Source organism: Eufriesea mexicana, unplaced genomic scaffold (assembly GCF_001483705.2).
Source record: "Eufriesea mexicana isolate 0111107269 unplaced genomic scaffold, ASM148370v2 scaffold3062, whole genome shotgun sequence".
NCBI classification, from domain to species: Eukaryota; Metazoa; Arthropoda; class Insecta; order Hymenoptera; family Apidae; genus Eufriesea; species Eufriesea mexicana.
Window position 1 is genome coordinate 397,758 of NW_016911092.1, and position 13,873 is coordinate 411,630.

The following is a 13,873-nucleotide window of genomic DNA, read 5'->3' on the forward strand; positions in this document are numbered from 1 at the left end:
CTGAACCGCATCGAAGAATCCAAAACTGGCTGGAAACAGGGACGAGCTGTCTGCGAATAGTTGCACGGAGTTCGTGTTCGCAAATTATATTAGCGTATATCGGAGAGCTATCGACTGTTGGGAGCTGTTCCCGTTTTAGGACTGCACGCTTTTTGGCGCGAGAGTAACGACTGTCGTGTGTCTGAAGGAATCGATGTCCGATCGATTTTGTTTGTTTCAGGTGTCGGATAGTTCGCTCGAGTAATTTTTAATGACATCGTATTGGCCTTTTGGGATCGAATATTCTCGTGCAGTTATGGAGCAGCTCGAATTACTGGTTGCATGGAATTTCATTTCTTTGGGTGTGCATCTATCGAATTTTGAAAATTTGATATTATACGCGATTTGATGAATACGAATTTGGGGAAATTCGAGGATTAAAACTGATCGAGTGTCAGGTTTTTGGATGATGGTTCAGGATTTCATCGATTCGATAGTCGAGTCAAGTAAATGTGGATATAATGATGAACGGTGTTTTTGAGCATTCGGTATCTTGTTTCTGTTGTTTCAGAGTTATAGAAATGAATAGTGGAAAAATTTTTCGAATTCCTTAGTTTATGGAAGAATTAAAAAGTTTGGTTTATGGGGAATAACACGTTGACTGTCATGATAGTTATCAGTGATTAGTGAGTTGTCTCCTCAGTGGTGCTATTTTTTAAACTTAAATTTATTTTAAATATAATTTTTTAAATTCTTTAAATTTATAATTGTTTTATTTTAACATATTTTTGAATATTTGAACAACGTACATAAATACAAAACTTTGAATAGAAAACGTTAATAATTTGCACCATTTTTACTTATTTATTTTTTTGCTTTGCCATATTGATTGATAATTCATCATTATATCCTAAAAATAATGGAAATTTTGTCATGCCCATCTTTTTAGCTAGATTTACTAAACTTGGTGTACTTATTATCGTCTAAAATTTGATCGTGAACAAAAATTCGGAGATGGGAAGCGTTTGAGTGTGAGAAGTTTAAATACCCATTTTCGCGAAATACCGAAATTCCAAACAGCAAAGCGGGAAGAACTAAAGCTTTGAATGTCACAGTTCCAGCTCCTAAATCTTCGAATATCAAAACTTACCAGATACTAAAACTTCGAACAGGAATATTTTAACCAAACTTTGAATCTTTGAGGTAGCTTCTAAAGCTTCGAGTACCTATTCCGAAGTACCAGCTCGTAACTTCAATTACAACACGACGAAAGTCTATAACAAAAGCCTGTATAATACAACGCTCTAATGAGTCGCAAATCCCTGTGCATCATGCGCCATCCACGAGCAATTACTTATAATTCAAGAATCTATATGTACGTAAAATCTATTATTCATGACTCTGTGCTCATTGTCGTGCTATATACTATTATCTTCTAACCCCGTTATCTCGCATGATTTCACTATTAAAATACATATGCTCTTAAACATTTGTCCTAGGAGTCTTATTCTTAATTTAGCTTTAATTTTAGAATTCGATGTATTTCAGAAATATAGTATAATGTTTAGAAATACGCCATATTATGAAAATACAAAATTCTTGGTTCCAAGACACCTCAAGGGTCCAAAGACCCAAAAAATAAATAAAAATGTAGCCTCAGCTTTAATTAGATGGCCCTAGATTTGTGATCATTCAATAGCGAAGCTTTTACTGAAAGTGCTCCACAGAGAAAATAATAATAATAATAATATTAATAATAATATTTAAAATAATTATTTGACAAAGTAAAACCTGATAAATTAACAAAATCTTTTTCCATATTTCTCGACGAAAAATTCCAAGTTAATTCTTGATAAAATAATCTTACCTTGGCAACTCCGTAACCTTTGGCACGTAACCTGAAGAGACAAGGCACCACGACCGCTGGTGAAACGGCAGCTATGACACTTCCAAGTAGCAAACCCCATATCCATGGCATATGAAGCAGATATCTCGTCATTATGGCCAACACGAGCGCTTCGACAACCCATGGAATCAGGCCGAGTTTCGGGACCGTGACTTTCAACCTCTTCAGGGCGTTTGGATCCAGATCCAAACCAGCTCTTGTGAGGATAATGACTAGAGCGATTTTTCTGTAACATAAAACGGCAAGATCAGTAACTGATCGTTATGGTATTATCGTTATATCCCGGGACATTTTTATCCGGATAATTCTTGTCCAGTTCTCAAACTCTTTCGAGCTAATTGGCGGTAACGTGGATCAGAAAGAACAGCGACTAATCTTTATGGTATTAAATTCTCGGAAATTTTAGCGAAACTTTTAGCTTGCTCCGAGCTAATTGGTGATTAGTAATGTTAAAGTGGCTCCTGTATTTGAATACAGTCGCTGTCAAAAGGTTTTGACCAGTGTGCAGCTTTATTACAGCGTATCATAAAGTAGGATTACTTTTATACTCGGTATTTATATATTTGTGCAGTAAATTATTTTTTCTAAAGTTTGTGCTTTTTAGAGCAAGATTCATACTTCGTTGCTGACCAATATTTTCATAAAACTCCTTATATGATTTTTTCTAAGACAAAGAATCCCAAGTAAACTCAAAATTTCTTAATTTAAAGTAAAAGGGTGTTTAATAAATGAATCCTGTATTATAAATTTATAAAATACGTAATTCAAAATTTTAAGTTTGCGAAACTTACAGTAAGAATCGGATTATTATCACAATTAGGGCTTCCAGATTTAAACTGAATTTATATTTTGGAATTTATATTTCCTACCTGTGATGTTTAGGAAACGTGAAATTAACTTCTCCAAAAATGTATGACTCATACTTGAAAATAATAATTTTTACAATTATGCAAGATACAATTTTATTATACTTGCTCCTATTTAATTTGCCAATATAATATTCAAATTAAAATAGAAATATAACTTAGGTAGGAACTTTTGACAGCCATTGTACGCGAAATCCACGCTCTGAACCGATCGCAACTTTTATCTTGTTATTCATCTGTAAATTTAATATGCATGGAGAAAGAAAGAGAGAGAGAGAGAGATGAGCTGTTACATCGTTCCTTTGTATAGCTGAGTATGCAGCTTTGTTCATAAATATTAGAACACCTGCTGGTCTCGTACACAGTGTGATAATTAACCCAGATTATCTAGCAGACGATTAATCGATCAGAATTTTGTATTCGCGTAAAACAACGATTAAAACCAGTAAAAATTTGTGAACACTACGCGAGAGTCATGGAAAAATGATAAATTATTATTTAAATATTGACCCCTATAATTTTTTGAAAGAAGCTTCGTTGGAAAAATTATGTAGGAATCTAAGATTATAGTTAAAATCTAAATTTATAGGTAAAATTATTTAAAACAATAATTGTTCGATAAAGAAAATTTATTATATATAATATTTTTATTAACACCCCCATTAATGGATGTAATTATAGACCAAAATGTTCTAAGTGATTAATTCTATTTTAAAAATTTTTTAAATATTCATATGGAAAAAGTTATTCGATAAAAGTCAAATTCCTATATTCTATTCTATGGAGTCAATCAGTTTGACAAATGAGTGATTCAATTATGATAAAATAAGGTAATATACATTCTCGTTATCATCGAAAATTCTGAATGACTCTCTACGAGCATCAGCTGTTTCCTACGAATCCAGACGTACGTCAGATGTCTGAACTATAACCTATTCTACCACTTCCACCTCTAACTTCGGGACCTATAAAACCTCTGACATTTTGCTCGACAAGAGACTCTAATTTCGAAATTCATCGCGTGACGACGGTGCTATTTATATACCGCGAGTTCTCGAGAAGATCTGCTCGAATTCATTCGCGAAAAATAAAAAACAGAAATAAAAGTGAAAAATAAAGAAAATAAAAACAAAGATGGTTATATTCACAAAGTTTTGATGGTGAAAATTGATTAAAAGTCGCGAATTCCACTGAAAAAAATGAGCAAACTTGTATGATCCGATTATAAAGTCAGCAATGTTATAATAAATTTAAACTCCTCTTATCTTATCATATATAAAAACTTATGATGGATTTGGAGAAAAAATCCACAGTTTTATAAGCCTTTTTTAAATAGTACATCGTCTAAAAATATAACCACAAAATTTAAATTTATTATTTTAATGAATAAGGTAAATGAAACTTGCTCTGCGTTAAAATAAAAACTTCCGACACGATATGCTCGACTCGCAATTTTGGCTTACTGACCTTTTTTCAGAAACGTCCTCAATTGAGTTGGTCATTTGCCAAATCGATTAACTGCGCAAAACAAAAACGAGGAATTTATTGTGTTTTAATTATAAAAAGTTAAGCATCGGTCAAGGGTTCCGGCACTAAAATTTTGAAAAATTCGAAAAACCGAGTTAATCACTCTGGCCCATGAACGACCCAATTATTAACACGCGGGAACAACGAGAACGCTGAAAAACAGGAGAAAAATCGGATGTTAAAAGCCAAAAAATTCGATGGTTATCGCGCTGACTCGGTTTTTCTGCCGCGTTGTCTGCGTTGGTATAAACATGGTTTAGGAAAAAGAGTATTTGCACTCGTTGCGATAATTTTACATACGATTTATCGCAGATAATGTCGTAATGTTTGTCCCGGTCAGCGTTATCGTCGAATGTGCTTCCACCGAACTGCAGTTTGATAAATACGCGTGCTTTATTTACCAGATATAAAACGTATCAATTTGCAAGTTGCAATTTACAAAAATCGATCCGCCGACGCAATCATCAACGATTACGAAGTTTTTCCATTCGCGAAGAACGAGATGCTCGAGGAATTCCATAATGTCCCCGCATTCGGCCATTTTTCATTTTCACCAAACTCTAAATAAGAGTTCAAATGGTACCAGCTTTTTCTGGCTGCAAAGTGAAATACTTTATGGGGCTATGAAACTTGGTCGAGCGAGATTTCTATCTCTCTATAATCGAGATTTTACTTATATAGAAGTAGAAAACATATGAATTTTGGTAAAGTTCTCCGGTTTTATTTAGTATATTGGAACCATTAATAACTGCGGATGGAATAATATGGTATCAGTATAATGATACAATAATGGAGACATAATAGCATATAGTAATTGCCAATAGAATTATTAAAACAGTAAAAATTAATAGTTTTAGATTTTTTATTTTTGTAATTATTGAAAGTATGAATTAATACATACTTATTTTCATAAATAATATGACGTATGCAGTTATTTATAAATATATCTATTTATTAACATTAAAATAATATAATATTTATGCGAGAAGTAATTTTGGTAAAAAACACAGGTTTTTAATTAAAAATTGTAAATATTGCTCAACAATAAAGACCCGTAGTTCTTTCGTGAAATGCTCCATTTTTACTAACCCTGAACTGTCAGCTGTCAGGCTGTATTTCATTCTCGTTGGCAACGCTTTACCACGCAAATGACACAAAATTCAAATATTGCGTAAATTTTGGGATACCCTATATTACCAATTATAATATAGAAATATTTTTATAAATACGATGTAATATTTCCAATATATTATATTTTACTATTTTAATTAATTAAATTATTATTACCTAGTACTCCATATACAGCCAATATAGTAGAGAACAGATATCGTGTACTATATATAGGCACGATTTACATATATCACAAATCATTAATTCCAATACAATATTATAAAAAATAAAATATTATTAGACAAAAAAAGAAGGAAAAAAACAGTTTTATTCGAATAATTAAATATTAAATAAAATTAATCAAGACTAAACTAATCGTTATAAACATCACCCAATTCTTATCTTCACATCAACAGAACCCTTATACAGTAGGTATATATAGTAGATGACGTATACTGTAAATTCCACATAGATATAGATAAGGAACAATTAATTCCAATATTAAAAAATAAAAATTACCACATATACTCACCCCATCCCATATATACAGTCAATATAATACAGAATAGATGTCGTATACTATATATAGGCACGATTTACATATATCACGAATTATTAATTTTTATAATGAAAAATAAAATATAACTAACCAAAAAAGAAAAAAAATACGGTTTTATCTAAATGATTTAATAATACCAAAATTAATCAAGACGACTCGTTATAAACATCACCTAATTCCAATCTTCACATCAATAGAACAACCCTTATATAGTTGATATGTATAGTAGATGATGTATACTCTACATTCCACATAGACATACATAAGGAACAATTAATTCCAAAATTAAAAAATAAAAATAGTGACATATCCTCACTCCATCCCAGTCTCCACTTCAACAACCCCCCAGACCACCCTCGTCAGGACCACCTGGAGAACGAAGTTAAACACGTTTCCGTTTCGAAGACGAACCTTCATCAACCTGTTTAACCTCTTAACTTCTTTCTCGGCGGTCAACTTGGCCGTCGTGCAAGTTCGGTCCTCGGGAGGACTTCGCTGCTGCATCTCAGACGGGTCACTCGTGCACCCTCTTTGAGGACCCAGCCAAGACGGGTACCCGTCTCGACGCAGATAGCTAGGTTATCGCTTGCAGGCCGCGTCCGTGTAAATTCGACGCGCTTTCCCAAGATTTCCCGATGCCTCGCAGAAGCACTCGCTGGCCAGACCGAAACGCAGCCTCCTCTCGTCTCTCTGTCCCACCTTCGTCGTGGAAACTCGTAATAGGATAAGTTTCGGACGGCTCCGCGAACCGGTTTCGCAAAGTTCCACCCGGTGCCGTCTTTAACTATCCGCGAGACCCGAGTTTTCGTCGAGTACGTTCCACGGCTTTTCCGCGACCGTGGATTTTCATTTGCATAGCGACGAAGCAGCAGGATTCGGCGGAAGCCGAAGGCGTCGACGACTCCTCGCGATTGGGTCGGATCCGAATGGATAAGGGTTCGACGTTTTTGATGGAATTAGAAGAGCTGTCGGGCTGACGGGATCTTCCTAAGTTCGAATGGATCGTTTCGTTTCTTCGGTGATCGGAACACGTCGAAATCTTCCAAGTTTCACCAGCTTTTTCTCATCTTTTACGTAAAGTTAGCGAAGCCTGAGAGCTTTATAGAGGTGCAGGAATAATTTAATTGAATTAGAAGAAGGTGCGTTTATTATAGCTCAGTCTTTTCATTCCATGGTCGCGATAGGTTTAATATTGACACCTCTATTTTCAGCCAATTGCATTTAGCATAGATATAACAAAATTCCTTTTCACTCCCAATTTCTATGTCCCAAAACTTTCCATCAGGAGGAAAATCAAAATGGCTATAGCAATTCAATAGGTTCTGGTTTCTTCATTTATGTAAAATTTTTAGCTTACCACTAGATTCATCGGAAATGTCAATACAATTAAATTATTCAATCAAAACATATAGGAAATTCAAAATGGCTACTGTTGAATTAGGAGTTGGATAAAAATTAAAGTATGGGCGAAATAAAATTCGTCGTAATGCAACAGAGGTTGAAGGCTTTATTTTAGAAATTATGGGGGAGCACGAGCGACAGGGTACGTTTCTTCTCGACAAGTTCCCGAATTTTTTGGGTTTTCTTCCACAGGGGGAAACTTACCCCACTGCATCTAGGCTCTTTCAGGACACGCCATAAATAAACGCCATAAATTCCTACGTCCATTTCAAAGCATTATAAGTATGTTTCGTTATTTGTGTTGGTCCTCGTTTAAAATGTGCTATGTAGAATCTACTTGATTTAGGATTATGATACGATACCACAGATGTAATAAAATGTTTCGATTTACAAATTAGAGTTAGTTGAAATAAAATATCTCAGCATCGTGAAAGTAGAGTAATAAGTTTTAGTACTTGACACAAAATTTAACACTGAAAGTACTAAATCAATCAAAATAACTGATCTCGGAATTTGTCTTTTTGCAATTACTTAAAACATATACCTGCTTTTGGAAAAATTAACTTGACTCATACTGAGATAGAACTGTAATTAATATATTCACTTATCTTCGTCGTACCATTAAATTATTATCTACACTCGTTATGTTTATGTACCAATTAAAGATCGGTAGCCGTCAATAAAGTATACTGTCAATAAAGTGTCAATAATTTTGCTCTAATTCTCTCGCTCTAAGTTAGATTAAGATATTTTTCATACTTATCAACAGGACGTATTGTTTGAGTCTCGATACATAGCCATTTTCAGGTGACAAAATCTGGTAATTAGTATTCTTTTCCGAAAGAATAATTTTTGGCAAACGATGTCAAGCATCCTATATATCTAAATTTTTTAAATTCCTCTTAAACTTTGAAAATAAACAGACGACTGTCTTACAACAATTTTGTGCAATGTAGTATGGTATGACTCGAGTCGAAGAAGGCAAAATCAGATTTGAAAATTCGGGCAAGGGATATTTATATCTGGTATGTCGCAAAATGAAAAATAAAAATAAAAGATGAAAATAATAAATAAATAAAAAATGATTAAAAAATTAAAAAAGTAAAGAACCTTCACCCTCCACTCTAAATAACATAAATGCACCTTAAATAAATACAGTAAAGTACCTCGATCATTAAATAGTAGCTTTTATATTTTAATTATAATTTAATTATATTTTAATGTTAAAATTTTGCCAGATTAAAAAGGGTGTTACTTAAGGGGGTGTAATCATACCAATGAAAATTGGTACCAAGGTTCTTCTGTAAAATTTAGCGAAGCAGAACGTCCTTCTGATATCTTACAGTCAGTGTCTTTGAAGAATTTCTAATTTGCATTCGTTTTACCTGAACTGCCATACATCAGCATGCATGAGGACACTCGAAATGTTTGACAAAAGAAAAGAGGTCTTAGATAAACCTTCGCAGCAGGTAGAAGATTTCTGTGAAAGCATAGATCGATGGAATTCTTTCACGTGATCAGCGTGTAATAGAATTTCAACGTCTGTAATAGCGGGGTAATGCAAATAATGTTAATTGGATGATAATTAAAATTAAACAGTGTACCAGCTGAAGCGCCTTAACTGACTCCCTATTCAAGAGGTTTTTTCTTCTTTGCAAAAAAGAGCAATGCATAAATTAAAACTTGGACGTTGTAGAAACCTTAATCAATTCATCCGCTGTTTTGCAATTCAAAAGGTCTACACACAATCTAATACGATTCCTTCATTGCGAAAATGTGCTTTCGGCGATGATTCAATTTTACACGGATGTCAGTATTATTCATGAAAATATGCAGTTCGTAATTTTACATCCAACAAAAATTTGCATTTCCGTTAAAAATACAAATATTTCAAATTTTTAAACTCAGTTGTTTATATCTGAAAATCTGCAGACCCATAAATTTTCTTAATTCCAAGTATTTTAATTTTAAATTTGTAAATATTCAAATAATTATAATTTGTAAATTATTAAACTACAAGATTTACAAATAATCGAATTTCTAAATTTACAATTCCCCAATACGTAAATTTTTTCATTCCTAAACTAGTAAATTTTCTAGTTTTCAAATATCTAAATTTCCAAATTTCTAATCTTCTAAATTTCCAATTTCTCCAACACTCAAGTTTTTAAATTCCTAAGCTACCAAATATTCTTAAAATTTGTTAATAAAAAAATTTATTTTTTACCTTTTCTTATGCCAGTATATATTTACTATTTAATAATAAAAATATTATGCAAGAAAAACACTTTTTTACGGCAATCTTATTTATTAGTAACTAATTATTAAATTAAAGATTGTATAAGAATGCTGCCTATAATTCCAACTTTGCTGCGCAGCTATAAATGTTCACGAATTAATTACAAAAACTTGGAAATTTATTATTTTTCTGCTGCCGAATTGATTTATTAAGGTGCATTATTAACGCCTAAGCAGAAGTGGTATCTAGTTCGAATAAAAATTTTACCGCCTGCGATCAGTGCCATCTATGATTTGGGCTCAAAAATCAAGAAAGTGATAGGAATATAGAATGAGCAAGGAGGTCGTCGATGTACTGGTCACGTGGTAGAAAAGGACAGAGAGGGGATAGAAAAGGATAGAATGGCCCCGTCAGTGAAAAATTATTAATTACTCAATTTCCGTAAACAATTTGTGAACTTTTATAATTTCATTGCAAAGCTGGAACTTCAGGCTACATTCTTATATATTTTTCGTAAAGAATTTAACTCTAAATTGTTAGATATTAATTTTTGTTTTATGGCGTCTATAATTTCGTATCGGCGACCATCACGATCTACCGTGGAAATATTTAATACTAAACGAAACTAGAAGCAAAATGTGATCAAACGATATATGAGAAGATTCGCAAGGACATTGTCTTTCTAATGAGTGCATAAAGTTTCATAAATTAATTGCGTAAAGAATAGTAATTAACGAAAATCCAATGGCGTCTTCGACAACAATTCAAACACTCCGAAGAATAATAATTAATAATAAATTAATTAGGGACAAATTTCTATGGAAAAATATATTGGAAAGTTCCTGAAGGATCTGCCTTTACGATGCAATTATAAAAGTTCATAAATTAATCGCAGGAAGTGAGTAATTAATTAATATTTTCCATAGAAATTTGTCCCTAATTAATTTATTATTAATTATTATTCTTCGGAGTGTTTGAATTGTTGTCGAAGACGCCATTGGATTTTCGTTAATTACTATTCTTTACGCAATTAATTTATGAAACTTTATGCACTCATTAGAAAGACAATGTCCTTGCGAATCTTCTCATATATCGTTTGATCACATTTTGCTTCTAGTTTCGTTTAGTATTAAATATTTCCACGGTAGATCGTGATGGTCGCCGATACGAAATTATAGACGCCATAAAACAAAAATTAATATCTAACAATTTAGAGTTAAATTCTTTACGAAAAATATATAAGAATGTAGCCTGAAGTTCCAGCTTTGCAATGAAATTATAAAAGTTCACAAATTGTTTACGGAAATTGAGTAATTAATAATTTTTCACTGACGGGGCCATTCTATCCTTTTCTATCCCCTCTCTGTCCTTTTCTACCACGTGACCAGTGCATCGACGACCTCCTTGCTCATTCTATATTCCTATCACTTTCTTGATTTTTGAGCCCAAATCATAGATGGCACTGATCGCAGGCGGTAAAATTTTTATTCGAACTAGATACCACTTCTGCTTAGGCGTTAATAATGCACCTTAATAAATCAATTCGGCAGCAGAAAAATAATAAATTTCCAAGTTTTTGTAATTAATTCGTGAACATTTATAGCTGCGCAGCAAAGTTGGAATTATAGGCAGCATTCTTATACAATCTTTAATTTAATAATTAGTTACTAATAAATAAGATTGCCGTAAAAAAGTGTTTTTCTTGCATAATATTCTTATTATTAAGTAGTAAATATATACTGGCATAAGAAAGGGTAAAAAATAAACTTTTTTATTAACAAATTTTATTTACAATTTTTTATTTACAATTCTTTATTTACAATGTTTTCATAGGCGAAAAATGAATAAAAGACAAAAAATAGATTGGAAAAAAATTTTAATCCATTAAACCGGAATCGAACCCCGGTCCTCGAGAATAGAAATTCTCGACTACCACCGTTACGCTACAACTCCAGTTGAAAACTATCGATAATAAAGCCATAATTCAAGTGTAACAAAATTTTAATTGTAAATATCTCAAAAGTTATTGAATAGTTACCGCTATAATGATATATTTTCTTAAACTGCATAACGATATCTACAAACCTGCAAAGTTTCGACTAAATCGGTGACCCGAAGGACTTGCACTCTCCTTGAAAGAATACAGAGGAACGAGATTAAAGAAAATTTCCTCACAAAGCAACTCGGCATTGTTCGATATTTCGCCATTTCTTGCCACTCAGATATTCACGAGCTTCATTTGTGCAAGCGTACTTGCATTACCCATCGGCGAGGTGCAAGCGAGGACGATGCAGGGATACGTTTAACGTTTAATTCGAGCTTTCGCCTCGGAGGAAGCTCTAACGATCCTCGGCCCGGTATTTTCAAGCGTTTCACCATCGAGAAAAAGTTTCGCCGTGGCGTTCGATCGAGTCGAATTGAAATTCAACGAGGTTCTTACCGGCTTTTTCTTTCCTCCGCTTCCCCCTTACAAGCTGCGCGGAATTTTCCAGCGAAATTTGGATCCTGCCGCTTCCTGACCTGCTTGCACGCTGATTGAAGAATAATATCGTTTTCAGGACCAACTTCCAGCAAGTTGTCTGAACGGAAGTTCCACGATGCAGTTCACCGAACGAGAACTTTGTCGTTGCATAATCTCACGCTAAATAAAAGGAATTTACGCGCTTACTCGCAGACGATTTCGATCTTTACGCGCGAGGATAATTCGTTCCAAAATTGCCGTCGCTCGAGTGAATAAATTTGCAAAATTAATTTTTAATCGCGACGATACGCCTCTCTTTGAAAATTGTCAAAAAATTTCTATCTTACCATGAATTTGATTTTAAAATACAGAAAATATAATAGTATAATATATTTATTAATATATTTTAATAATATAATACAATTTTGTTTGTAATAGTAATCTTGCGAGTATTAAAAAAGTAGCATTTACGAGGAATTAATTTTATATTCCTTAAAAGGAAATAGTATGATTATTTATTTCTTTTTTCTAAATATTTTCTAGTATTAAATATTATTTGATATTTTATAGTATTCTATAGCTAACGACAGTGTCGTATTGCAAATTATCCTATTACAAAAATATGTGAAAATTATTCTTACTTTGGCAGTGATTGAATATTCTCATAGTAATCTTGTGAATGTTGAAATATCATTTACAAGGAACTAAATTTTGTTATAAAATTTTGTCCCTTGGAAATTTAAAACATCGTATAATTATTTCCCTTTAAATATTTTATAGTATTCTATAGCTCACGACAGTACCATATTGCAAATTATCGTATTACAAAAATATGTAAAAATTATTCTTACCTTGTCAGTGATTGAATATTCTCATAATAATCTGAGTGTTAAAATAGCATTTACAAGGAATTAAATTTTATTATAAAATTATGTCTCTTGAAAATAAAAAAAATTGTATAATTATTTTATTTAAATATTTTATAGTATTCTATATCTCACCACAGTACCATATTGCAAATTATCGTATTACAAAAATATGTAAAAATTATTCTTACTTTGTCAGTACTTGAATATTCTCATAGTAATCTGAGTGTTAAAATAGCATTTACAAGGAATTAAATTTTATTATAAAATTTTGTCTCTTGAAAATAAAAAAAATTGTATAATTATTTTATTTAAATATTTTATAGTATTCTATACCTCACGACAGTACCATATTGCAAATTATCGTATTACAAAAACATGTAAAAATTATTCTTACCTTGTCAGTGATTGAATATTCTCATAGTAATCTTACGAGTGTTAAAATACCAATTACAAGGAACTAAATTTTACTATAGATTTTTGTGCCTCTTAAAAAGAAAGGAAATCGAATAATTATTATTTCATTTAATTATTTTATAATATTCTATAGCTTACGACAGTGTCGTATTGTAAATTATCGTGTTACAAAAGTATGTGAAAATTATTCTTACTTTGTCAGTAATTGAATATTCTCATAAAATCTGAGTGTTAAAATAGCATTTACAAGGAATTAAATTTTATTATAAAATTTTATCTCTTGAAAATAAAAAGATTGTATAATTATTTTATTTAAATATTTCATAATATTCTATAGCTCACCACAGTACCATATTGCAAATTATCGTATTACAAAAATATGTAAAAATTATTCTTACTTTGTCAGTACTTGAATATTCTCATAGTAATCTGAGTGTTAAAATAGCATTTACAAGGAATTAAATTTTATTATAAAATTTTGTCTCTTGAAAATAAAGAAAATTGTATAATTATTTTATTTAAATATTTTATAGTATTCTATA

The 13,873-nt window shown here is 32.0% G+C and overlaps 1 protein-coding gene across 2 annotated transcripts in view; it reads right to left on the bottom strand.

Annotated features, from left to right (window-relative positions):
- The window catches only part of Nha1 (Na[+]/H[+] hydrogen antiporter 1), a 217,451-nt gene that overhangs the window by 91,947 nt on the left and 111,631 nt on the right, over positions 1-13,873 (bottom strand). For both annotated transcript variants that reach the window (XM_017904712.1, XM_017904711.1), the window contains exon 3: positions 1,847-2,111. In XM_017904712.1, coding sequence (XP_017760201.1) covers positions 1,847-2,111 — 265 coding nt within the window. The remainder of the gene's footprint in view (positions 1-1,846; positions 2,112-13,873) is intronic.